Here is a 24,199-nt window from a genome sequence, read left to right on the forward strand (position 1 = left end):
TCTGATTTATGCTTGTGAAGCACTTTGAGTTGCATTTTTTTGTATGAAAAGTCTTAAAGAAATAAATAAAAGTTTTATTATTTTTTTCTCTAAAACACAAACTTTACTGACTTCACACTTTGGACGAGGAGCATATCAAGTGAAGAACAGTGTATTTTGACTGATAAGCACACAAACCTGATGATGTGGTTGATGACAATAGGGTCGGGGGGCAGTAAAAGGTTGGTGAGGCGCTGGGGAATTTCAGAGAACTTCAGACGTGGACAGTCAAAGATCTATGAGAGGAGATGAAGGCAAAAACAGTTCTTCAATAAAATCTAGTTAACTGGCTTTATATAAATAAGTCCACCATGCATAATCTCCGTGCATGTTAAATTCATATCAAATATCTTTTATGAATGCTATTTATGAATGTGAATGAATGCTTGCAATCAGGCGTACCTGTTGAAAGTACTTGTCACAGTTGATGTACTCTTTGTCATGCGAGTCCTGCAGCTTGTTGGTTTTGACGTACTGCCAGAGGGCCTGTATAATACTGGAGCGGGTCTGTGTGTGAATGCCCAGCAGACGAGCCAGACGCGGATCCAGCTTAAACTGAGGAGGCTGCACACAGGACACACCACCATTGACACATGCTTACATTACTCAGTTAATCAGGATTCACAATCGAAACCAAATGTCAAAGTCCCACTTTCAATCACTAAAAAGCTGAATTTCATTGATTCTGCAAACATTGAATTTAAAGCAATATAAAGTAAGTGGAGCAGTGCCATCTGCGTTTTTTTTATATTCAATAACATTATACTAGCAGTATAAAGTGCTCAGATGGCATGCGAGACAAAGCTACAGCAGTGTGTGATCTACTTTAGACGTGTCATGTGACTATCAGAATGCCTATTCATCCAAAGCATTTTCTAAAGTTATTGAAGAGATTTTCACAGTTATTATTTCATCGTTTAGAGTAATAAATCAAATGCGATATAGTAGCTTTTTATCTTTAAGTGGTAAACACTTTCTCTCTTTGTTTCTGACAGTGTTCACTTTATATAAATTACAAAGACCAATGGTTCATGAGGTCTAAAAAGTAATGAAAATCTAAGACCTGTAAATTTGTGTTTATTTTCAACACCAAAAAAATCAACCAAATAAATAATTTTTGCCCAAAATAACTGGCTAAAATAAAATGCATCATTTATAAAATAAAAATATATGAACAATATAAATATTCCTGACTTATTCCTGACTTCCGATTTCTGGACAAGACCTTTTAAATTTGGAAAATTGGGAACCCTTTTTAATACATTCAAAGCTTAAATAGTAGTTTGACCCCAAATTAATAAAAGGACTAAGCCAAAAAGAAAACAAATTAATAAATGAGATTTTCATTTGCACAGTATTTTTGTGGACCAACAAAGTTTGGTTATGCACACGGTTCAAAATAGCTTCAGCAGAAGAAAGAAACTTGTGCAGATATAAAACTTCAGGGTAAGTTTTTATTTTTTTGGTGAATACAAAACTAATTGACATCAAACTTTTAACTTTTAAAACAGTGCCTAGGTATGTGCCTTTTCTTTTACTCATAAAATAAATCCTTACAAATTTAATAAGTAGACCTGACACTCAATAATTTCTTTTTCAAATATACTTACATACGTGTTTTTCACCCTCCACTATAAGGGTCTCTACTTTATCTAGTCATTTCAATGAAATTGAATCAAAATCTAATGGAATGAAATGTAATAAATTCAAGGCTTCAAGGTCTTGAAGATATTTTTTCAAATGAGAAAGTATTTCATTTAACTTACCTGGTAATCCAGCATTAACAGCAGGGTGCAGCGCACATTAACATCTCCAGGTCTTTTCACCTGAAAACCGTCTGTCTCCTGAGTGGTGCCGGTACGATGCCACTGGGGAGGAAAATAATCATCATGCTTTCATACACTCACAAAGAAAAACAAAAACAAAACCTACAGTTTTTCCTGTACTGAAATACCAACAAACCAACATGTAAGCCATTCCCAACATATATGCAATATTTCATTTTTCTGCAAAATACATTGACATTAGACCAAGTGACTTAAATAGCTCTATTTGACAAGAGTTTTTATTTACATTATTGTAGAAGGATTGTAGAAGTGAATTTAGAGTAAAGTGTAGTGAAGCGTGTTTGATAAACAGTATAGAACAAAGGGACAAATGGAAGAAACGATGCTTTGTTTTTCTGGGTACACTCTCAGAAATAAAAGTACAAGAGCTGTCACCGAGGTGGTACCTTTTCAAAAGGGACACATTTGTATTTTAAGAGTCCATATTGGTAACTCAAGGGTACATATTAGCACCAAAAAAATCTAAAGGTAAGCATTTGTACTTTTTAGTACTAATATGTACCCCTGAGGTAACAATATGGACTCCTTAAGTCAATGGTCTCAAACTCAATTTCAGGAGGGCCACAGCTCTGCACAGTTTAGCTCCAACCACCTCCAACTCACACCTGCTTAATGGTTTCCAGTAGTCTTGAACACCTTAATTAGTTGGATCAGATGTGTTTAATTAGAGTTGAAGCAAAACTGTGAAGAGCTGAGGCCCTCCAGGAATCCAGTTTGAGATCCATGCTTTAAGTACAAATGTGTCCCTTTTGAAAAGGCATCACCCTTTATTTTGCAATAAAACAAACATATTACATGTTTATTTATTTATAATATGATAGCTCTTGTACCTTTATTTCTTAGAGTGTAGTCGAACAGTATTCAGCCACAGAAATACAATGATCAAATGTACTGTAAAATAACACTGCATAGTCTTCATTGTATTAATGAAAAAGTATTAGTCTAATTAAAGCTACTAATTATTCTTGCATTTGAATGCTTTAAACTTGCTTGGAATGTTGACACAGTAACAGGCCTTAAAACATGTTAAAATGATAAAACGCCCACTGTACTATGATTAAACTTTGCAATTTATCCAAAAACATCAGACACAAACATCAGACGTTATCAGACTTCCTGAACTTTGGTGCCTGGTCAACTATGACCCCTACTTGACAACAAGTAATGTGCCTATTGTGATGGCAGAGCTAAAACGAAACATACTTTGTTTGCAGCCCTGATCAACATGCATCTAAAAGGACAATTTTGTAGGAATTATATGTAAAATATGAAATACTCCGTTTTAGCAACTTCAATTCACCAATATTTACGGTGACAAAGTCGACAAAGCAGAAAGTCAAGCACTCACCTCAACCAAATGGTTATCAGGGCCGTAGAGGTCTTTGTCGAGCTCAATCACCAAACTCTTAAAGAATGAGGAGAACTTCCTCTTCATCTTTCCTGGCTGAGAATGAAAGCATGGATACTGTTTTCAGAGAATGCCACTGAACAAACGTACCAGTTTCAAGCATGAAGACATTGCTGGAAAACAAGAACCTTACACCACATCAAACTTTCCATGGTAGAGCACAGTCTGACATGTGGCATTTGCTGAGCAGCACCACATTCCACTGAGCCCAGAAACTGCACGAGTCCTTCCAAACCATCATCAATAAGTGCTAGTTTCCTTTCTCTGGGCATGGAAAAGCAGATCTCCAGTGTATTAGCTAAACCAGACTTGGTTAGAGATCTGACCCAAGAGGCTGAATTTATGCTGCATTGCATAAACATTTAAGAATTGACAAATGTTCTCCTTCGGTCACACTTTATTTCACCTACAGTTTACACTATTAACAAACCATTAACGAAGACATTGAGCTTAAAATACTAATTAGTTGCTTATTATGGTTCTTGGAATTAATATAACTAGATCGTTTCCTTCTTCACTTGCTGCGAACATTCTCCCTTTGTTAGAGCAATCTAAGTCAGATTTTTTAAAGATGGAGCAGTTTACCCTCATCATTGATTGGTCGTATTATTTTTGATGTAATTAATGCCCAAATTTCTTTTTATATTTCAGTGTGTTCATTTGTATCTACCCAAGCATTTCTTTAAATGCTTTGCTTAAATTATAAGTGATTGTGGGTGGTAAATCTCCTACAATTCGCAAATCGTTGCTTCAAGGATGTCAACTGAGTGTTGGGCTTTCTTTACCAAATTTTATGTTTTATTACTGGTCAGTAAATGTTCATAAAGTAACATACTGGTCTAGTTCAGTGTTTCTCAACCATGTTCCTGGAGGACCACCAGCTCAGCACATTTTCCATGTCCCCAAACAGACCAGATTCAGGTAATCAGTTTATTAGCAGAGACTGAAAGATCTGTAATGGGTGTGACAGACAAAGGAGACATCCAAAAGATGCATTGTTGGTGGTCCTCAAGGAACGTGGTTGAGAAACAATGGTCTAGTTCATCCACTGCCCCTTGCTGCAGATTGGAAGCAAACTCATGCTCCCCTTACTTCTTCCTTATCTTTCAATGTCTCCCAACACATAATCCAGTAGTGGTTGCTTCATTTTGAATCTGGTGCCAATTCAGACGACACTTTAATTTGACCACAGCTTCAACAATAATGCCATTACTGGGAAATCATATGTTCCCCTCCATCCCTTACGGATCCTGTATTTAAGGTGCTTAATAATGGTTAGTAAGCTAGTTGGGGTTAGGTATTGGGTAGGATTATTGATGTACAACAAGATCATGCTTTATAAGTGCTAATAAACTGTTAATATATTAATAATAGTCAGATAATAAGGTGGTCGCCAATGGTGTGAATTGTTTCTTAAATTTAAGTGTTACAAATCCCTCAGTTAATTTTATTTGAGGTGTTTAAAAGTTTTTTATAGTATAGTACATTAGCAAGTATTTCAGATTATTAGTAAGTAGATCAGTAGATTATTTTAAAACAGGGGTGTCCAAACTCGGTTCTGGAGAGGCCGGTGTCCTGTTACGTTGACTTTCAACTTGCTTCAACACACCTGCCAGGAAGTTTTTAGTATATGTCGGGGTTTATGCAGGTTTCACCAAGTTAGATTTAAAACATTTTAAGACATTTTTAAGACCATTATGAATGAAATTTTAGACTCATAGAGGACTTAATGCTTAGTAGTTTTTTTTCGAATGGCCCAGATGGAAAATATTTTTATTTTCCCTATCAAAAATATTTAATAATGCAATAATAATTTTATTAAAATAATAATAATAATAAAATATAAGATATAAGATATTTCTTAGCAAAATAGTTTAAATATTGTGTCAAAACAAGCAAGCTCTAGTTGTAAACATATACTTTTTTTCTCAAAATAAACTTTCTTTAAAATAAAAAAAACAAATGTTTTAAAAGTTTTAAAAACTATAATAAACTAAATGTATGCAAAACAGTCTGTCCAGGTCAATGTCCTTAGCAGTAAATACACAGAGAGCCTTTAAACAAATGTTATAATAAGGAAAATAATTAATCCATAATGGTAAATACAGTTAAAATATTTACAGTTAAATAAAAAGTTAAGTGTAATGGACATGGATTGTTGGTGACTGACTAGATTGGGTGGCTATACAAAAACAAAGAAAAATTAAGACCTGTTTAAAAAAGATCAGTCAACTTAAGACTTTTTAAAACCCCGCGGACACCCTGATATCTAGTAAGATTAGGGTTGGAACTAAACTCTCCAGGACACTGGCTCTCCAGGACTGAGTTTGGACACCCCTGTTTTAAAACAGCAACAATACATTATCTTATTATCATAAAAATCATCATTAAGGTCAAAGTTATTTTTTACTTGCTTTTATTTACTGCCATTTTTTATACTTTGTTTGAATGTTCGGTCATGCTCCAGTGCATTTGTAGCTGGAGATGAAGGGAAATAAACATGCAGTGAGCCTCAGTTTCAGTTTGCCAGACTTCTGTTTAATAATGGTTCTGATGGAAACCAATAAGCAGATTTTAGGTTATTGTAAAAAAAAAAAAAACATTACTGAGAATTAAAGACAGCCTGATAGCAGTAAACTTTGGTTATTGGTTACAAACACAATTCCTGTTGGTGGAGTTTGCTCCACATAAACAGCACTTCATGAATAGTTATGTCACGTCCCTTCCTGGTAACTTACAGTGACTGGAATGGTAAATGATTCTTTCAAGCCAGTCTAACATGTAAAATATTCATGGTTTATTATTATACAGTACATTTGAAAAGTGTGCACATATTTTAAACATTTATTTTGGGAGCCTGCTTGACTACCATTATAAGCACATTACAGGAAACATGCTTTTTTGGTTAAAATGTCCTGTTGAAAATAAAAGCATGCCTCAAATGATGTCGACAGAATGTCCGATGCAATTAGCTGAACATTTTCCTTTAAGATATGCACTGAACTATCAAAGGAGCAGAAAAGGAAAAAACAGGCATAGTCAATGGACCCACAGAACAGTCTGGCATGTGTGTTTGGATGGAGGCTGGGAAATGATCTCACTGGTAAGCGAGGCACATGTCTGTGGTCAAGACTCGGAGCCTGGCAGAGTAAATTTAACCTCACCCGTTTAAAATCCACATAACTGCCATTCACGAGGTATGATGTCAGACACAAAATCTTGTGATCAAACGGTTTATATGCGCTACTTTCCCCCCAAATAAAGAAGCACCAGCACCTCTGTGCTTTAAAGTAGGTCTTAAAACACCATTATCGATTAAAGAGGAATTGACTCACATCATCTAGCAGTTTGCCCTCCACACGCAGCTCCCAAGATGCAATGCTGCCTTCAGAGTCCTCTGCATCAGGCTTGGCAGCGTTAAACGTGTTGGAGATGTAGAGACGCAGCTTACGCTTTTGCTTCAAATACAAAAAGAAGAGAGCTGAAAATCTGAACTCAGATTCATTATGTTTGAGGAAATGCTTTTAAGCTAAAAACTGGTAAAATATGACAGGCTGTATTGACTCAAAACAGCCTCATTTTATTCTCATTTACATTGTTTGGTGGTGTACCACTTTGATTTATGCAAGCAATCTTTAAAAAGGCAAATAAACTGAGGGTGAGAATTACTGTCCCAAGTTTAACAAGTGTTATTTATAGTTAAACAAAAGGGCAAAGGCAAACACGTTTTTAATTGGATTCTGGTAGGTGAAATTCAAAAGACATATGAATCTACCTTCATGGGTCTCTTAAGTGCCTCTTGGATGTCCACCCGTTTGCGCATTATGGTCTGGTCTAATTTGCGCTCGAATGCCAACAGATCCATATATGCCTGTGACTCTGGAACAAGCTCACGAATCTGGAAAAAAAGAAATTCAACAAAAGCTCTTTTTGCAAATGGGAGCACTGATAATGAAGTTCAAACCATTGTAGTATTGTCTGCTCATGTTCTGTGGACTGCGGACAGACTGAGTGTTTTGTGAATGACTAATGCATCTGGCCCCTCCACTGGAGTTGTATCAATGTATATGGCCTGATAACACACACACACATAGTGTTGCTTATCTTATCCAACACAACCATTTCGTAGTGACTATAAATAACTAAGAACAGAATCGTCCATGAGCAGTGTTTAAACCCTATTTCTGAGATGAAATGACCAATTATAGTCTTCAACCAACAGCCATATAATCATGAGCCGACAGCTGTATTGCAGTTGTAGATTTATTTAAAATAAAATGTACAAATGTGAAACACATTTGATAGCTGACATTATCTATAACAAATATAATCAAGAGATAATTTAGACTCTCTACAATATATTTTTGAAAAAGGCCTAATGTATTAAGTTTAGAGTGTACAATGCCTCTATTGTCTGATTGACAATTACTGAGTGCAAAGACCCTCCGAAAACATTTCGCTCCATCATGTCGCTTGTTTGGTCGAGTATACCGCCCCTCTAAAAGGCCGAGATGGAGAACAGACGTGCACACCCATGCATCTTCATCCCTGCACATTTACGCACACACAAAAAAACCCTCAGCCGAACCAATGAAAGCAATGAAAAGGCTCAGATCTCTTACTCACCCTTTGTGGAAGGATCTTATCAGCCATCTTCCTCCTCTTGGCACTGCAGAAAGAGGGAGAAAGGGGAAACGGAGAGGAAAGGCAGAAAAAAAACACAAGATGTTACTATGGAGACTGACAGTGGAGCACCCGGGACATCTGCTAAAATTCTGGGGCTGGTCCAGGATGCGGGAAAGCCGGTGTGAGCGTGAATGTGTGTGTGTGTGTGTGTGCGTGCAACGCCAGCCCAGATGGTGCTGGCAACCATTGGCACAGAAGATGTTACTAGAATCTACTAGAATCGTTGCTGCTTAAACTTGCATAAGTTGAATTTTGAAGAGTCACAGGATCTGACAGGTGTGAATATGGTTGTGTACGAGTGTCTTCTTTTTCTTAAAGCAAATGTTTTTTCTTAAACCTACAATGATGCTGTGGTCTTCTTGCGCCTGTGTGTTTATTTTTAATTTTTAAAGACATTAAATGTAGAAAATGCTAGCAGACAGCTACATTGGTCAAAACGAAACTATATTGACTAGACAGAAATAAAAAAGTACTCAAGGATAAGTATTGTTTGGCATGTGCTTTTGACTCTCAAAAAACAGTTTAGTACAATACATACAGGTAACCACCAACTATAACAAACAAAAGTACAAACACTGTGAGACTTTCAAATAAACAATGAAAGTTTAAAATGAGAATCTCAATGTTACAATAAACATGTAGAACTAGTGAGTCTATGAGCCGTGTCAGGTCAGTACTGGTACAACAGTATTAGTAAAAACCACACAAGCACATTTTTTCTTCTCGATCAGTTCAAAGGTATTTTTTTTTTCTCTGTGTGCTTCAATTCTCCTGAAAACTGATGAAACTGAGAGCAACTCTAATGTATCGCTGCATGTGTTTCATAAATCAGAGCAATGCAAAGAATATATGAAAAGACGTGAATTATTGTTTATTCTGCAGAAAGCTCTGGACAGATTTGTTGGTACCCCTGAAAAGCAATAAGTTGTGATGATGACGACGATGTTTCAGATTAAATGTTTGGCTAATTTTACATGTATTCAATCTTGAAATCAGTCATTCATAAAATGAAGAAAAGCACTGACTCTGCAGCTTGGTTTCATTGTGTGCACAGCACTACATTGATCAGAGAAAACAAAGGGGACAATGGTCTAAGAGGATCCAGAAGAAATCATCATAAACATGTAAAAGGTAAAGCCAATATGACCATCTCCAAGCAGCTTGATTTTCCTGTGTCTAGTGCTGCAGGTTAAGATTCAACAGACTGCAGTTGTAGCCAACTGCCCAAACTGTAGTGAACTAAGTCCAGAATGATCAAAAGGATTTTGCTAACTTTAGAGAAACAGCAGAGGAAATGTTCTCAAGACATAAAAGCTAAACTTTAAAGTCAAGGTATATCAGTGTCTGATGATAGACTCCATTGCTTTTTGAGCAACAGCAGGCTCCATGGATGAAAATCCAGAAGGACTACGCTTGAAGAAAACCTAAAAATGTCAGACTGAAATTTGCTAAAATGCATTTTGACAAGGCACAATGCTTCAGGGAAAATGTCCTCCGGTAGGATGAGACAAAACTGGAGTTTTTTTGGCAAGGCGCATAAGCGCTATGTTCAAAGGCTAAAAAAATAGCTCAAAGAAATGAACAACATACCTAATGTGAAACACGGTTGAGGCTTGATTATATTTGGGGCTGCTTTGCTGCATCTAGCACAGGGTACCAAGAAACTGTGCAGGACAATGAAATCTCAAAACTATCAAGACATTCTGAAGCTAAATGTACTGCTAAAGGTCAGAAGGCTCAGTGTCATTCACATGGGTATTTGATGTTGCAGAAGTCCTATCAAGAATTACATACATTGCTTGTTAAAATTATGTCATTATGTACTCTCCATTCATTTGTTCCAAACCTGTTTGAGTTTCTTTCTGTTTGAGTACTCCACTTTTTTCTTAGTATGGATGTCTTTCCCCAACATTCATCAGAAAACCTTGTTAAAAAGAAGAAATCGAGTAAGAGTAAAGGAAGACGAAATGTTCATTTTTGGTCTAAACTTTTTTTGTCCATGCCTTTTTCAATAATATAATAAGCAAAGTCTGATTTGCATTACTATAAATACAGAATAAAAAGTGATGGATTTCAATTGTCAGTTTCAAGTTTTCAGAAAATATATAGAAGGGTACCAACAAATTTGTCTACATGTCTACTGTCAACTAAACAATAGAAGAAAAAATCAGAAGCTTGACTCAATAAATATTTAGATATTTGTGTAAAAGCTGAGACGCTAATTGGCATCATTAATAAGAGCTGTGACATACCAAGCCAATGGTCAGCCAGTGTTGAACGTTTTGTCAGGCTAGTATTTGCAGTGTATTCCACATGTTGACTCCAGTCTGGCTCATGTCAAAAACATTTGAAATGATTCAGCATAAAGAAACAGTTGAGCTGTTGGTGAGAAGTAGCTCTGACTGGTTGTTTAGTTTAACAAAATAGCCACGAGGCACAAAAATAAGAAGCAAAATGATAAAAACAAGCAATGAATTTGAGATTTGGTATTTACTGTTACAGTTGGTATAGTACTGTTGTTGATGGCTTGGTGCGTCACAACCTTAAAACAATCTCTCACATACTACATCTGTCATCATGCCATGCAACAGCAGACGCAAGCACAGTCATGCTAAATTAAGCTTTAAAACCTTTAAAACCATTTAAAGTGTTTGACTCAGCGGTCAAACAAAAGGAGATTGGCTGGTCTACAACTGAATTTAAACACTGCTGTAAAGGAATAATCTTTAATAGTAACCATCAGACATCAAGCTTGTGGTAAATCAGAGGTGAGGGTGGGCAATCCTTGTTAGGGAGAGGTCTTTTTGGGGACAAGATGTGCTCGGGTAAAGGGGTCAAGGCTCTGGGCAAGGGTGGGATCAAACGTGTGAATCCATCATGCAGCAGAATAAACTCCTACTTTGATCCAAGTGTGGGATCTGATTGGGTCTCTCTCAAGTCCATCTGCCTCCCTGGCATCTCATTTGGTCCAGGAAATCCAACAGGCTTCCTGATGGCATTTGAAGGGTCCGTCATTACAGGAAACGGAGTGTGTGTGTGCAGTTTTTGTGCAAGTTTAGAATTTCTGAATACGTTGATGACACATTATAAATAGCTAAAGACAAAAAACTGACATTAAGGGAGTTGTACAAGAAACAGCAGAACTAGAGGACAAAGCATCTGAAATGCCGGGCCTTGTTATTACACACACACACAGCTATTGCATTGATTAGTCTGATGTGAGCCAGGAGGTTTCTAGACAATGCAATATAATGTTACACTAATGTGTCAGACAAGGTCGAGAGACAGAATGAGCAAGAATGTGAATCAATGAAGCTGATTCAGAAAGAGAGAGAGAGAGAGCGAGAAAAACAAAAGAAGAAACAAGTATCATGTACAATATTTGTCAGTGAGTGGGCCTTTTTCTGTCACAACAGCTCAGTCAGTGGTTGTCCAGCAGACTGAAGACTCCACAGATCAGATTATCTGAAACTAAACTGCCACTGTGCAAACTAAGACATATGTCAGACAGATTTGTGCTACAAGAGCAGTGAGTGACCCCACTGAAAGAATTAGGGAAATTATAGTGATTTACAAGAAATAAGCTTGGTTCATATGGGATCAAGCCTGTGATAGAAAAACGGCACCCAAGATCAAACAGTGCAAATGAAATCATATGAAATACACAAATAAAAAAATGTCCAACCCAAATTCCAGCAACAACCATTTAATTTCTCCACATTAAACATGACACTCTTTAAAGACATGTTGATGACTAATCTACAGCAACTGTGTGTGGTATGAAAATTTGGACCAATTAAGTGTACTGAAACCCGGATGACAATTTGTGACATCTGGGTTGAAGGGATGAACTAAAAGTCGGTGAACTCACAATTTCTTACTGATTCAGAAAACACCAACCACTGTGTGGTTTTGCTGTGGAGATACAGGTTAGGATCAGGACTTTTCAGTAGTACTACAAGATGATAATGAAGGCATATGTTATCAGTCTTGAGAATTTTTTCCCTATATCAGTTATGTACATCAGAGTTTTGTGTTAAATCTAATGTTGATAAACAATGTTTATCACATTTTTATATGTAACTTTTCTCAGTATATGTTAACTGTAAAAATGTTTCTTAATTGTAACGTTTACAGATTTTTTTTTTACAATCTTGCAAAAAAAAAAAAATTATTCAACCCGAGCTCAAACATAGCTTGTCATCTTCTTGGGACAAACAGCCACATGCCTAAAAGTAAGAACAGAATCTGCTGTATGTACTCCATTGTTGTTCCACTGGAACGAGTGAGGGTGCTCCTACTTCTCTTTATTTGCATGTGCTTGTCACACATCTACATTTGCAATAATGAATTTGGGCATGAAAAATATGCAATATGTTTCATTGTTGTGTCAATATGTTGCTACAGCTGCATGGCTATTGTCATTGAGTAAAAATGACGTTGATGCAACTTTCTGTCAAACAAACCATCAACTGAGTGAAGCCTGGTTTATACTTCTGCACTGAGTGATCGGCGTGATCCATGGTGCATACGCTTGCCTCGGCTTTATACTTCTGCACGCTGTTTGTGTTTCTCTGCAATAACACTTCCGAAACTCTAGCTGGCAGTGGGTTTTTATCTTCTTCTGTGTAGAGTTTCTTCGCTGGTGTTGTTTTTTCTGAACGCTACCTTCTTGTAGAAGTAGCTTAAACTCGCTCATTTTGAAGCAGGAACCAGGGAACGTGCAACAGCTTTAATAATAAGGTAAACACAAAACAAAACTTTCCACGTGATGCTCCTACATAGAACTCAAAACTTGTAAACACTCACTCAAACGGTTTCCCACAGCTCTCGGTCCCACCCACACTCGTCAGCACTACCAAGCCTACCAATAACAGAGCTTGGGTTACATGTCGTTGCAACATGTAGTTACATTTTAAAAAGAGTGCGTGTCAGTGTCAGCCACGGCGAGGGCAATGCGTCCACGCGCAGGCTGCAGAAGCAGAAGTATAAATCAGCCTTAAGGGTACACAAGCCAGATCAGGGTGACCCATACCGAATCATACATTACTATACTGTACTGTAGCTCAGTCAAACAAGGCACAATATGCTTAAATTTACTGTATCTTTATAGGATCTTCTTGAGCATGTCGTATTATACTCACTTTCTGTTTCGGTTCTGTACGGCCTGCTGCTGGATCTGCTGCTGTGAAGGATTGGGCCGTTTGCGACTGGCCTCCATGGACTGATTGGTAAGTCCAGGCCGGACAGCAGGACTTCCTCCATATGGTGGTCCTGGAGGCCCCATTGGAGCCCCTTGATGTGGCATTCGTGCTCCTGATGGCATGCCAGGTCGCTGAAAAAAAAATGACAAAAAATAAGAAGGTGAGGTGGAGATATTTATATAATTAACATACTGATCACTAATACCTAACACAAGATCACTAGTAGAGAACTAACAGTGCATATTTGCCTTCAAATAAATGTCACGTTGAAGGTTCAGAGTTCAATTTAAGATTAAGAATTAAAGATTTCTGTTAAAACTCCTCTTACAGACTAGTACAGAAGAAGCAGCTGCACACACACACACACACACACACACACACACCTCAAATGGTGAGGTTGGGTGCCACACCTCCTTTTTAAAATTGTAAATTTTTGTACGATTGAACTTGTATGAATTAGCCACTAAACTGACAAAACGTAAAATAGTTATGTTTCCTCGTGAGATCAGGCTGGAGGATCGACACATGAGTGCGGAAAAGAGATGTGTAGCCTACCTGCAAAAGACTTTGTTCAGCCTGAAATGTGTGAGTGGGTTAGTGAGTTAGGGTAATGTGTATGGGGATGTTTTCTGTGTGATGAATATAGTGTATGAAGTATTTCCGTCAAATTAGACCCTTACAGCTGCAATTTAATTGCATTAGGTCGTTACTCTATATTAGAATGATCCAAGGTTTTAATTACAAAGAAAGAACACTTAAACAACTTACTTTAATTGACATAACAGGAAACATGAGTATTAGAATAGTATGTTCACAACTAAGCAGTCAGCACACAGGAGAGTCACGTACATTAGAGCAGGACTAAACAGTGCCCTGAATACTCTTCTTTAAGAGATTTACTCTATTGAAAAATCAAACAACTTATAATTGTTTCTTTCATTAAATGAAAAAAAAAACATAACATTTTGTGGCAACATTTCCTCCCTAGACCCTTTAACTCCCACAATGATACTGAATGAACACATTCATCACACAGTGATCCTGCTGAGCATCTAAGGCAGTCAGTGTTAACACATGCAATTAATTCAAAACCTTAATCTTGACTGATTTTGAGTGACAGGAGTTGAACATCTACAATGTAACAAGCACCTCTAGCTCTGGTGAATGCAAAATTTGTTTTCTCTGTTTGCAGTCCCTTTGCAATTCCATCAATTTGTAAATGCATGTCAACAATCAAACTGAAACAGTAGCAATGTAAAGAAAACAAAACTGATTACATCAGAGAGAACAGTTTCCAGAGTATTATTTATCTTTTCGCTATACAACCCAAGCTTTGTCATATTCTGTGTTCATATTTGAAAAGCGTGAGGCCTCACTCTGTTATACCCATGCACTAACAAAGCTCCTTTTTTTCAGAAAGACATATGTTTATCTTTAAAAGATCTTGCAGAAAAATTGTTTTTAAAGGAATCATTTACTATCTATGAATAAAAAAAAGTTGAAAAAGTTAAATGGCACAAATAGGATGTGATTAACATAATATACTGACATATTTACAGATTACTTGTTTAATAATCTATGTTCATCCCCACACATGTGTTGCTGCATATGTTGCTGCAGCTGCAGTGCTTTGCAAATTCCTACAAATGTAATTCATGGTAATAAAGCTAATTACATTTTTTGTTTAGTAATAATTTATTACATTGCATATTAAATTTAATGAGGATTTTACCAAACATGGTGTACCCAAGATGTTAAAGTAGCATAAATATTTTACAGAATTGAACAAAGTACAGAGACACACCAGACGCTCATGTTCTATGTATGTAATGCAATATGAAAGAGATACTCAAAGATGAAGCTGCTCTGAAACACAAGATGAAAAAACACTTCTCTCCAGGAAATACTCATATGATATACAACCAGGATGGCTGGATGGTTATGTGCCAGAACACTCCAAGCCAACGCCAAACAACTAGTGCCGAAGAAAACCACTTTTGTCAGGACCAAAATACTGTGCGAGAACACACCAAACAGACGGCAGCCACCTTAACCAAGAAAGCGAATGTTGCACCTGCATGAGAGGATGCGTCTTTCTGCACCAGCAGGGGGAATTAGTCGTTTTTTTCTTTACACAAATGAAACCAGAAGGTAAAATGGGCACAAAGTGAGTCATTTTCACTTACATCAAAGGAATGCGCTCCTCCAAATAGGTCTGATAATCTAATAATCCATATTGTTTACAAATATTTGAGAAATGTAGTGACTTTACAGCCAGCTTATTTGTGTTTCTTCTTTATTTGAATTGGATACATCACTTCAGTGTTTGCTTTCACACTCTGGTCTGTTGCTGAACAACCAATCAGGGCACTCTTTTCAGGCAATGCCAACATGCTGAATAAGGCCAACTCAATCTGACATTAACCCAGCGATATGTGGAACACACTGAACTAACTAATGAGAACTAATAGGCAACCAACGGCTTGGTGTGTCCCAGACCTAAGATGTAAAAATCAAGAAGCCACTGATATAATAGAATGTAGAAAAAAGTACATAGTAAATAGAGGGGGGGGGGGGGGGGGGGGGGGGGGGTTACGAGAACAATAACTACTAATCTGTACCCTTAGCTGTCTGCTGAAGTAATTCATAATATATTACAGCCCACAATATAAGCCTGCCAAGAAAAAAACAATAAAATTTTATTAGGAATGACAGAAAAACATAAGAAAATACATAAGAAATAATAAAAGAAGGAGCAGCCATAGATTAATAGAGGGGATTTCTTTAGTAAGGTACAACAAAAGTAAAGGATTGTGGGAAAAATAGACAGGCAACTTAAGAGTATGTCAGAGGTATGACTTTGGAGAGACAGACCAAACACACAGACAGCTTTTGCATATAGTCATTTAGCAGACGCTTTTGTCCAAAGCAAATTACAATTGAGGAGGTATTCAGCAATTCAACCTTTAAAAAACAAACTATAAATTCATATTTGACAAAAAAAGTGTACTGTAGTAAGTTCGCTCTGCTTATTTTAAGTGAGAAAAATATGAATATGAGTTCAATCAATGAGATAATCAGTAGCTATATCAAACAACAAAACATCAAACATGTTCAGGGAAAAGATGCAAAAGAAAAGACAGGCAGGGATAAACGACAAAACACTGAATCTCAAGACAAAACTGTAGTAATACATGGCAGTAAAAAATGCAACAGAAAATACAATCTAATTCACAGATTACATTATTGCATTACAATAATTTCCATTCCATTTATTTTAGCAAGAAAAGGATCTTCAATACCTGAAATCACACAGACGCTTATGCAGTCACATATAAGCATGTGTGTGATAAGCATGGACCCCGTATAAGATTCTGACGGTATGATAACCGAGGATAAAAAATATCACAGTTTCACAGGTTGATGGTTGTGATTACTGCTCTAAAATATGGGTTTTTTAAATGTCAGAGTAAAAAACAAAAACCTTTTCTCCTTTGAAGACAATATATTTTAAGAATTATTAAAGATATTTTGGAGCAGTAAACAATAATTCAAATCAATCATTGACTTCTACTGTCTTTATTAGTTTCAAAAACACTGCTTGCTTTACAGTTTAAATGTCATCTTTGGAGATCTTCTCAGCTGAAGATTCTGTTGTCCTAAAAAAACTTTTTTTTAAAAATGTAAATCAAAAAATATACTGTAGGAACTGTATAGCAGAAGATTGTGGCGGTTTTAAAACCTTGACTTTTCCAAATCGTGGTATACCTTGAGAGCGGTTATCATCCCATGTCTAGTGGGATCATGAGTAAAAAATGCAGAACTGTCCTAAAAATCGCTTTGAATTATGCTCATACACATGTATTAATTTATTTTAAGATAAACGTCCTGTGAAATGCATAAGTTTAATGAAAATCTCAAGTTAAAATCTTCAGTTCATTCCTGTCTTGCAAAGCTTATAGCTGCAACCGAAGGAAATACATGCTTCAATCTACATTTATTTGGAAAATATAAAAAAGCACTTAAACATATGTTTTACTGCAGTGTCTAAGTAAAATCAACACTACAGGGCAATATGAGGCAACAACTTTTGTTCCTTTTCACATATGATATATACAGGGAAACATTTTCAACAAATAAAGGATTACTTACAAACAGTTCTACAAATAAATACTACAAAACTCCTTAACATTTTCCAGTTTCCATCCACCTATTTTTATGCACATAATAAATGGTTGATGGAAACGCCAAGATGCGTATAAGTTTTGAAAATGTGCATAAAAAAACATCTTTGGATAGAAACATAGCTAACGTCTATGATTTGTAATTGAATATGTTTGCCTCCCCTATCTATCTCTATATGGAAAACTTTTCTGGACTGATTTCTGATTACGTATTCTCAGTCAGGTATTTCCAACAAGCCTGTTCTTCGTGTATGAGTTATCCTAGTAATCTAGTGAAGGGCCACTATTTAGTTTTTATAAAAATCAGCTCTGATTAAGCAATTGAGCCATTGAAAAAGACCTAAATCTCCATTTCTCACGGCATGAACAAATCCTATGGCATAGATATGTTAAAGAGCATTACTTTAACTTGTGGCTGTAGTGTGAGAAAACTCTTTGCACTTCAGTCAAACAGGAAAGGCTCGTATTGAACTGCTCAGATGTGGAATGTAGAACTAATGTGTGAGTAACAACTGACTGCTGATTGTAGATGGCTTTGTGTTTCATTTACACAAAGGAAGTGATTGCGATATGCATCTTTAGCAGGTACATCACGCGTGCTTGAGCTGCGTTTTGTCTGCAGGTGAAGTGAACTTGTGAAATAAGAGGATGCTGAGCAGAGAGCATTGAATCGCAATGTAATGAAAGACAATGACTAACAATGAGATATTAAGCATTTGATGAAGCCACATTCTTGCAGGTCTAACGTTTCTTTATGCCCTGAATCCTGCAGACACTCTATCTAACTGTTTGTGTCTACCGCTGAGCTGTCTCACTAGCGCATTAACAAAGGAACAACTGACCAGCAGAGAGAAATGATCAGGTATAAGAGCTCGAGAAAAATAAAAGAGCCTTTCATCAGATTGCTCTTGTTATTAGAGTGGTGGGTTCACACGCGTGCACAGAGGAACAAAAAAAACCTCAACATTTCAATAGTCCTGAAATGCACCACTTAAAATAGTTTAAACAATTACTGTCCTTTGCTGTCTCTCTCTGTTTGGCTGCTTTGTTCACAAACCACTTTGAATATAAATTTGGATGCCGGTAGGAAGGAAAACATTTCATTTGGAATTTTTTTTCTGCAGTCACATCATGTGGATTTGCACTTCAGAGAGGCCGCCGGTGTTTGAGCTGTCAATCAGCTTTGACTGATGAGCACTTCTGCTCGATTCCGGCTGATAAACAACTTCTTTTGCTCAGGAGCACGCACGTCCCACCGGAGCTTCTCTGCTTTCTGGTAATATATGAAGACTGCACAAACATCTGACTGGATAGACCTCCATAACTATATTAATTCACTCGTGAAACCTAACTGCAAGTGTTTACATTAGCCACACTGACATTCAAACAATGAATCAGTTTATAATTGGTCAGACTGAATGATGTGTTTACATGAAGAATTGCAGTCGGAGAACTCAATGTAAGCTAAATTTTGAAAGTGGTGTGGATCAGGGGCAACTCCAAGGCCTCCTCTATTATATTTAATATATTAAATGATATTTAAAGTCTCATGGCAGCAGTTCATTATGTACTTAATTATATATTAACACACAATATACAATTTTGTTAATCACATGATGTATTCGACCTATTTTATTTCCAAACTTTAAATGTTCACTGGGGCAACGCGGTGACACAGAAGGTAGTGCTGTAGCCTCACAGCTAGAAAGTCGCTGGTTCGAGCCTTGGCTGGGTCTGTTGGCTTTTCTGTGTGAAGTTTGCATGTTCTCCCTGCGTTCGCGTGGGTTTCCTGGTGCTCCGGTTTACCCCACAGTCCAAAGACATGTGGTACAGGTGAATTGGGTAGGCTAAATTGTCCGTAGTGTATAAGTGTGTATGGATGTTTCCCAGAGATGGGTTGCATCTGCTGCATAAAACATATGCTGGATACGTTGGCGGTTCATTCCGCAATGGCAACCCCAGATTAATAAAGGGACTAAGCCAAAAAGAAAATGAATGAATGAATGAATAAATGTTTACTCGCTGACCACTTTTATACACTCTCAGAAATAAAGGTAGGCGAGCTATCACTGGTTCATATTAATACCTCAAGGGTTCATATAAGTACCTAAAAAGTACAAAAAAAGTGTTCCTCTTAAATTGTTCAGGTACTAATATATACTTTTGAGGTGCCAATATATACCCTTTAAGTACAAATGTGTACTTTAAAAAGGGTACCACCCCACTGACAGCTCACCTACCTCTTTTTCTGAGAGTGTAGAGTTCAATGTTTTTTAACAGTCAATCCAATGGCTTCAACAGCTTCATGCATTTAGGCATGTAGACATGGTCAGGACAGTTTATTCTCAGCATCACAATAGGAAAGAAAGGCCATTTGGTTCTTGGTTGTTTAGGGCTATGTTCTGGTATGAGTATTTCAGTTGCAAACTGTACATTGTCTGAATGAGTATTGTTGCTAACCATGTTTATCCCTTTGTGACAGTGTATCCATCTTTCAATGGCTACTTTCAGGAGATCAATGTTCAATGTCACAAAGCTCAGTTCATCTCAAAGTGCTTTCTTTAATATGACATTGAGTTCACTAAACCAGGGGTTCCCAAACATTTCAGCTTGCGATCTCAAAAATAACAATGCCATTGACTCGTGACCCCCACATTCGCCAGAGGTGGTTATAAATATATAAATGTTGCACACACAACAATAGGCCAATATAAAAACACAAAAAGTGCAACAGTCTGCAACCATAGGCTATAATTTAAATTGTAATTTTTTTAACATGTGGACATGTTTTCAGCACAAGTGTATTTTTGGTTTAATTTTCGAGACCGCCAATCAGAGATCATCCTCAATGTTCCGCTGTGGCCTGTATTTATTTTTAATGTATTTGATTGCCATAAAGGTGTCAAAAGTTTAACCTGGTGCTATAAAATCCATCTGCTGCAGCTGACACTATTGCTGTGTTGTTAATCTACCATAAACAAAAAATATGAAAAAGCTGATGGCTTTTGCTTGTTGTTTTTTTATGTGAGTATTAACTACTATTTTTATCTTCTGTGGGTTAGGATAAAATATGGTAATCCTAATAGTTTAATATAATTTATTTGATTTTTGTAAATCACCAAACGACCCACTGTTTTTGTCCACTTTGGGAACCACTGCACTAAAGTCAAATCAGCTGGTGAGTGCATACTGTATGCATGATTATATATGTGTGTGTGTGTATACATAATGTGTGTGCTTTTAAAATGTGGCCACCAGATATATCAAGGTTTTCAAGATAGCAGCAATATTGGTTCAACAGAGACAAATATAATAATAAAAAAACAGGGAAATAAAAAATAAATTGAATTGAGTGGTTTCTGCTTAATTTTAATGGTTGTTTTATAATTTTATCACGGCCTTGGAACATCCTTGGAAAATCCTTTTTAGAATACATGTTAACAAATATCAATCTGAATTTAAATGTTTAGTGCACATAACTTTCATAATGTGAAAATGTCTTCATTCATTTGGGCTGATTTAGCGTCATTTCACTTAATCAGTTTGTTTGATTGTTTCATAATCATATTGCCATGTTTCACAATCCAATTTGTTCTTTGAAGCTTTGAAAATGGGGTAAAGGTCAATAATTGCTGACCTATTCTGGTTTCATTATTTAAATTCAAACAGCTTATTACAATAAAAGAGAAACTGAACTTGTAAATTTTGTTTATTTTAGCATGGTTTGCCCCTTTTTAAAGTGAAGTGGAATGAGTTTCCGCTCTTAGAGTGAAATGACCTGTAGGTCATCTTTATTTATCCACACAGATACACAGTAAGACTGAGTCTGTCATTAGCCAACACTGTGCACTTATTTTGTGCCTAAGAATGAAAGAGCTAATATAACAGATTACCATTAAAGTAACAAATACTGCAAAAAAAAACAACAACTAACAAGCCCTGTCAGCACATGTGATGTGATATATCAGACAGAAAATCTATTATGCGCCAAATAAGCAAACCTAAGAGATGGCAAAGAAACTGTGACATTACTGAGCACCAGTTTTCTTCAATACATAAACTTTAGGAATTTATTGCACTCATAGCCGCAGCTGTTCAAACGGTTACTTAAATGCAAACCTTGATGTGCACATACTGTTCCTTGCCTTGGGAACAAGGCTGAACCACCACATTCTTGCAGCTCAAACTGTGCTCATACACAGTCATGTTACAAAGAATATGCAGATAACTTTCATATGGCAGGTTTTTACAGTGAAGCAGAGGTGAACAGTAGCAAAAGTCAAACTGAGGTAATCCAGAGAGCACATGAATCCAGAAACCTAGAAGATGAAGAGGAGAATAACACAGGCAGACATAGGAGAGGACATAGAAGAAGCCAAAATAAGGAGCAGGGAAACATTTGTCCAGGAACAATCAGTGCTTCGCCAAGGTTAATTAGTCTGCAGAGGCAACACCATCATTTTCTTCATTCATCATCCAAAATCTGCATTTGTGTGGTAAAAGTTAAAGCAGCTCAATGCAGAGCTGAGGCCAAGGGTGAACTAGATGTCTGTGAATGAATCAAGATCATTCCTGAAAGTACTTCTCTTGCGAATTTAAAAACACAAGCTAAAGTGAACCGTTAAACAAAGGTTTGATTTGTTTCACTATTTCAATTATAGCGGTGGTATTATAATTGTATTATAGTATTATTATAACCATAAACAACTATTTTGTGTTGTATTGTTTATACTGAACGTAACATTCAGAAATATAACTATCTGAATAAACATTTGTTCAACGTAAAAATATTTTAAAGTGTATTTCATTCCTGTGATTCAAAGCTAAAATGTGAGCAGGCGTTACTCCAGTGTTCATCATTAAATGATCCTCCAGAAATCCTGATAATACGCTGATCTATGGCTCAAGATGTTGCAGCTTAAACTGTGTGTGGATACTGTGTACATAATATTTCTTATTAAAAAACATACACTACTGGTCAAAAGTTTGTGGTCGGTATGATTTCTAAATGTTTTATAAGAAGCTTATCCTGCTCGACAAGGCTGCATTTATTTCATCAAAAATACAGTATAAATTGTAAAATTGTGAAATGTTATTGTACTAAAAAAGAACTGTTTAATAGTGGTTTAAAATTTTCCACTGATTTAATGATGAATTTTCAGCTTCATTACTCCAGTCTTCAGTCACATGATCCTTCAGAAATTACTCTAATATTAATTGTGTGTGTGTATACATACATATTGTGTGTGTGTGTGTATATATATATATATATATATATATATATATATATATATATATATATATATATATATATATATATATATATATATATATATATATATATATATATATATGTTTATCTGATGGCACCTAAACATATGAATAGTAGCATGAATGGCAGCATCTCTCAGAACTTGACAAATCTCTGAATTGAATATAATAATTAGATCAATGGTAAAACTGCAGTCAGACCCTGACACCAATCAACGATACAACACAAATAACACATTTTAATAAACATTTTACTATTAATTTTGGCAGTTTTTTTTCTAAAACTCAAGGTCGCTTCACAGAAAACTGCAAGAAACAACACAAGATCACAAAGACACTAACAGAAAACAATACGCTGAACAGCAGAAGAATTCAGCTTTACAAACCGCTTTTCCAGCTCGGATTGATCTGCTCCGACTAGACAAAGCCCTGCTAATCATAAATAAAAGATTACACCGCTACTGTATGTACACAAAGCTTCAGACAATAAGTGGACCCTCGCTGCCTCTCCTGCATCAAACCTTGAGCACTGTCACATGGCCAACTACAGTCATCATGTCATAGTATTATTAGTAGTAGTAATAATTACAACCGCCACTACAGCATCCTCTGGCTCCAGCACCAGCTAGATTTCTAAATCAACGGCATGACAACAGCCCCGCCAATCCACACCGTAGATGTTCTCCTTGAAGCACTTGGTGTGTGTTTTTGGAGTTGTAATAACAGTGCATTGAGTCACGGAGCGGACTGGAAGCGTCCGTCACCTCAGGCACGCTGCCAAACGCATGCAGCCTCCAGTGACCAGTGGCTACCTTTGGCCCTTCTCTTTTTGCATTCGCCGATTCATTCTCGCGTATTTCTTCCTCCACGCGCAAACACGCACTCTTGCGTCTCCCCACCCCGGCTTTAACAAGAAGAGCGGCGCGGAGCCGGGATCCGGAGGACTGGAAATAACCTTCACATGGACACCGTTCAGCGCTATCACTCAAACACACACACAGGCTGTGTCACGCACGCACACACACACGGCTAGAGTGTACATACCACTCCATGGACGAGGAACTCAAATAGTTTGCTCTTGGTGGCTTTGCGCGCTCCTCCAGCGGTCTCCTCCGAAGCCATTTCCCTCCGCTTCTCCTGCCTTTTGTCTTTCCCTCTCCCTTCTTTCACCCTTCGCTCACCTCCTCAACCCCCCTGCGAGGCTCCTGCTCCACTTCCCTGACTTTCTGCTCTCTCTCTGTGTGTGTGTGTGTGTGTTTCAGTCTGTCTGTGTGTGCTGCTCTGTCGAGTCTCTCTCTCTCTCTTTCTGTCCCTCTCTTTCTTTCTGTGTGTCTCTCTCTCTCACTCTCTCTCTCTCGCTTACGTTTGCTTGAGCTGCCGTTCAGGAGCCCGGCTGCGAGTGGACGCGGGGGGTTGAGAGCTGGGGGTCTTTCAGGGGGGTTCTTGCGGGCCCACTATAACCGCCGCCCCCTCCCCCTTTTTAACACACACACACACACTGGCTGGGCTGAGGCGCTCACAGGCTGCCGCAGCTGTTGCATTCCATTGGTAGATAAGGCA

At 37.2% G+C, this 24,199-nt stretch overlaps 1 protein-coding gene across 6 annotated transcripts in view; it reads right to left on the reverse strand.

The window, feature by feature from the left end:
- The window catches only part of smarcd3b (SWI/SNF related BAF chromatin remodeling complex subunit D3b), a 53,572-nt gene that overhangs the window by 8,574 nt on the left and 20,799 nt on the right, over window positions 1–24,199 (reverse strand). The window contains exons 1-11 of one of the 6 annotated variants that reach the window (XM_021477563.3): window positions 23,684–24,044; window positions 13,125–13,315; window positions 10,880–10,969; window positions 9,827–9,904; window positions 7,921–7,963; window positions 7,070–7,192; window positions 6,630–6,752; window positions 3,235–3,330; window positions 1,806–1,907; window positions 442–603; window positions 178–275 (exon numbers count right to left, since the gene is read on the reverse strand). In XM_021477563.3, the coding sequence (XP_021333238.1) occupies window positions 178–275; window positions 442–603; window positions 1,806–1,907; window positions 3,235–3,330; window positions 6,630–6,752; window positions 7,070–7,192; window positions 7,921–7,963; window positions 9,827–9,904; window positions 10,880–10,969; window positions 13,125–13,315; window positions 23,684–23,761 (1,184 nt within the window). In that variant the 5' untranslated portion in view covers window positions 23,762–24,044. Of the gene's footprint in view, window positions 1–177; window positions 276–441; window positions 604–1,805; window positions 1,908–3,234; window positions 3,331–6,629; window positions 6,753–7,069; window positions 7,193–7,920; window positions 7,964–9,826; window positions 9,905–10,879; window positions 10,970–13,124; window positions 13,316–23,683; window positions 24,045–24,199 lie in introns of those variants that run through there. The other 5 variants (XM_021477564.2, XM_005166417.6, XM_073906819.1 and 2 more) reach the window with 5 other exon arrangements.

Source organism: Danio rerio, chromosome 7, assembly GCF_049306965.1.
Source record: "Danio rerio strain Tuebingen ecotype United States chromosome 7, GRCz12tu, whole genome shotgun sequence".
Lineage (NCBI taxonomy): Eukaryota > Metazoa > Chordata > Actinopteri > Cypriniformes > Danionidae > Danio > Danio rerio.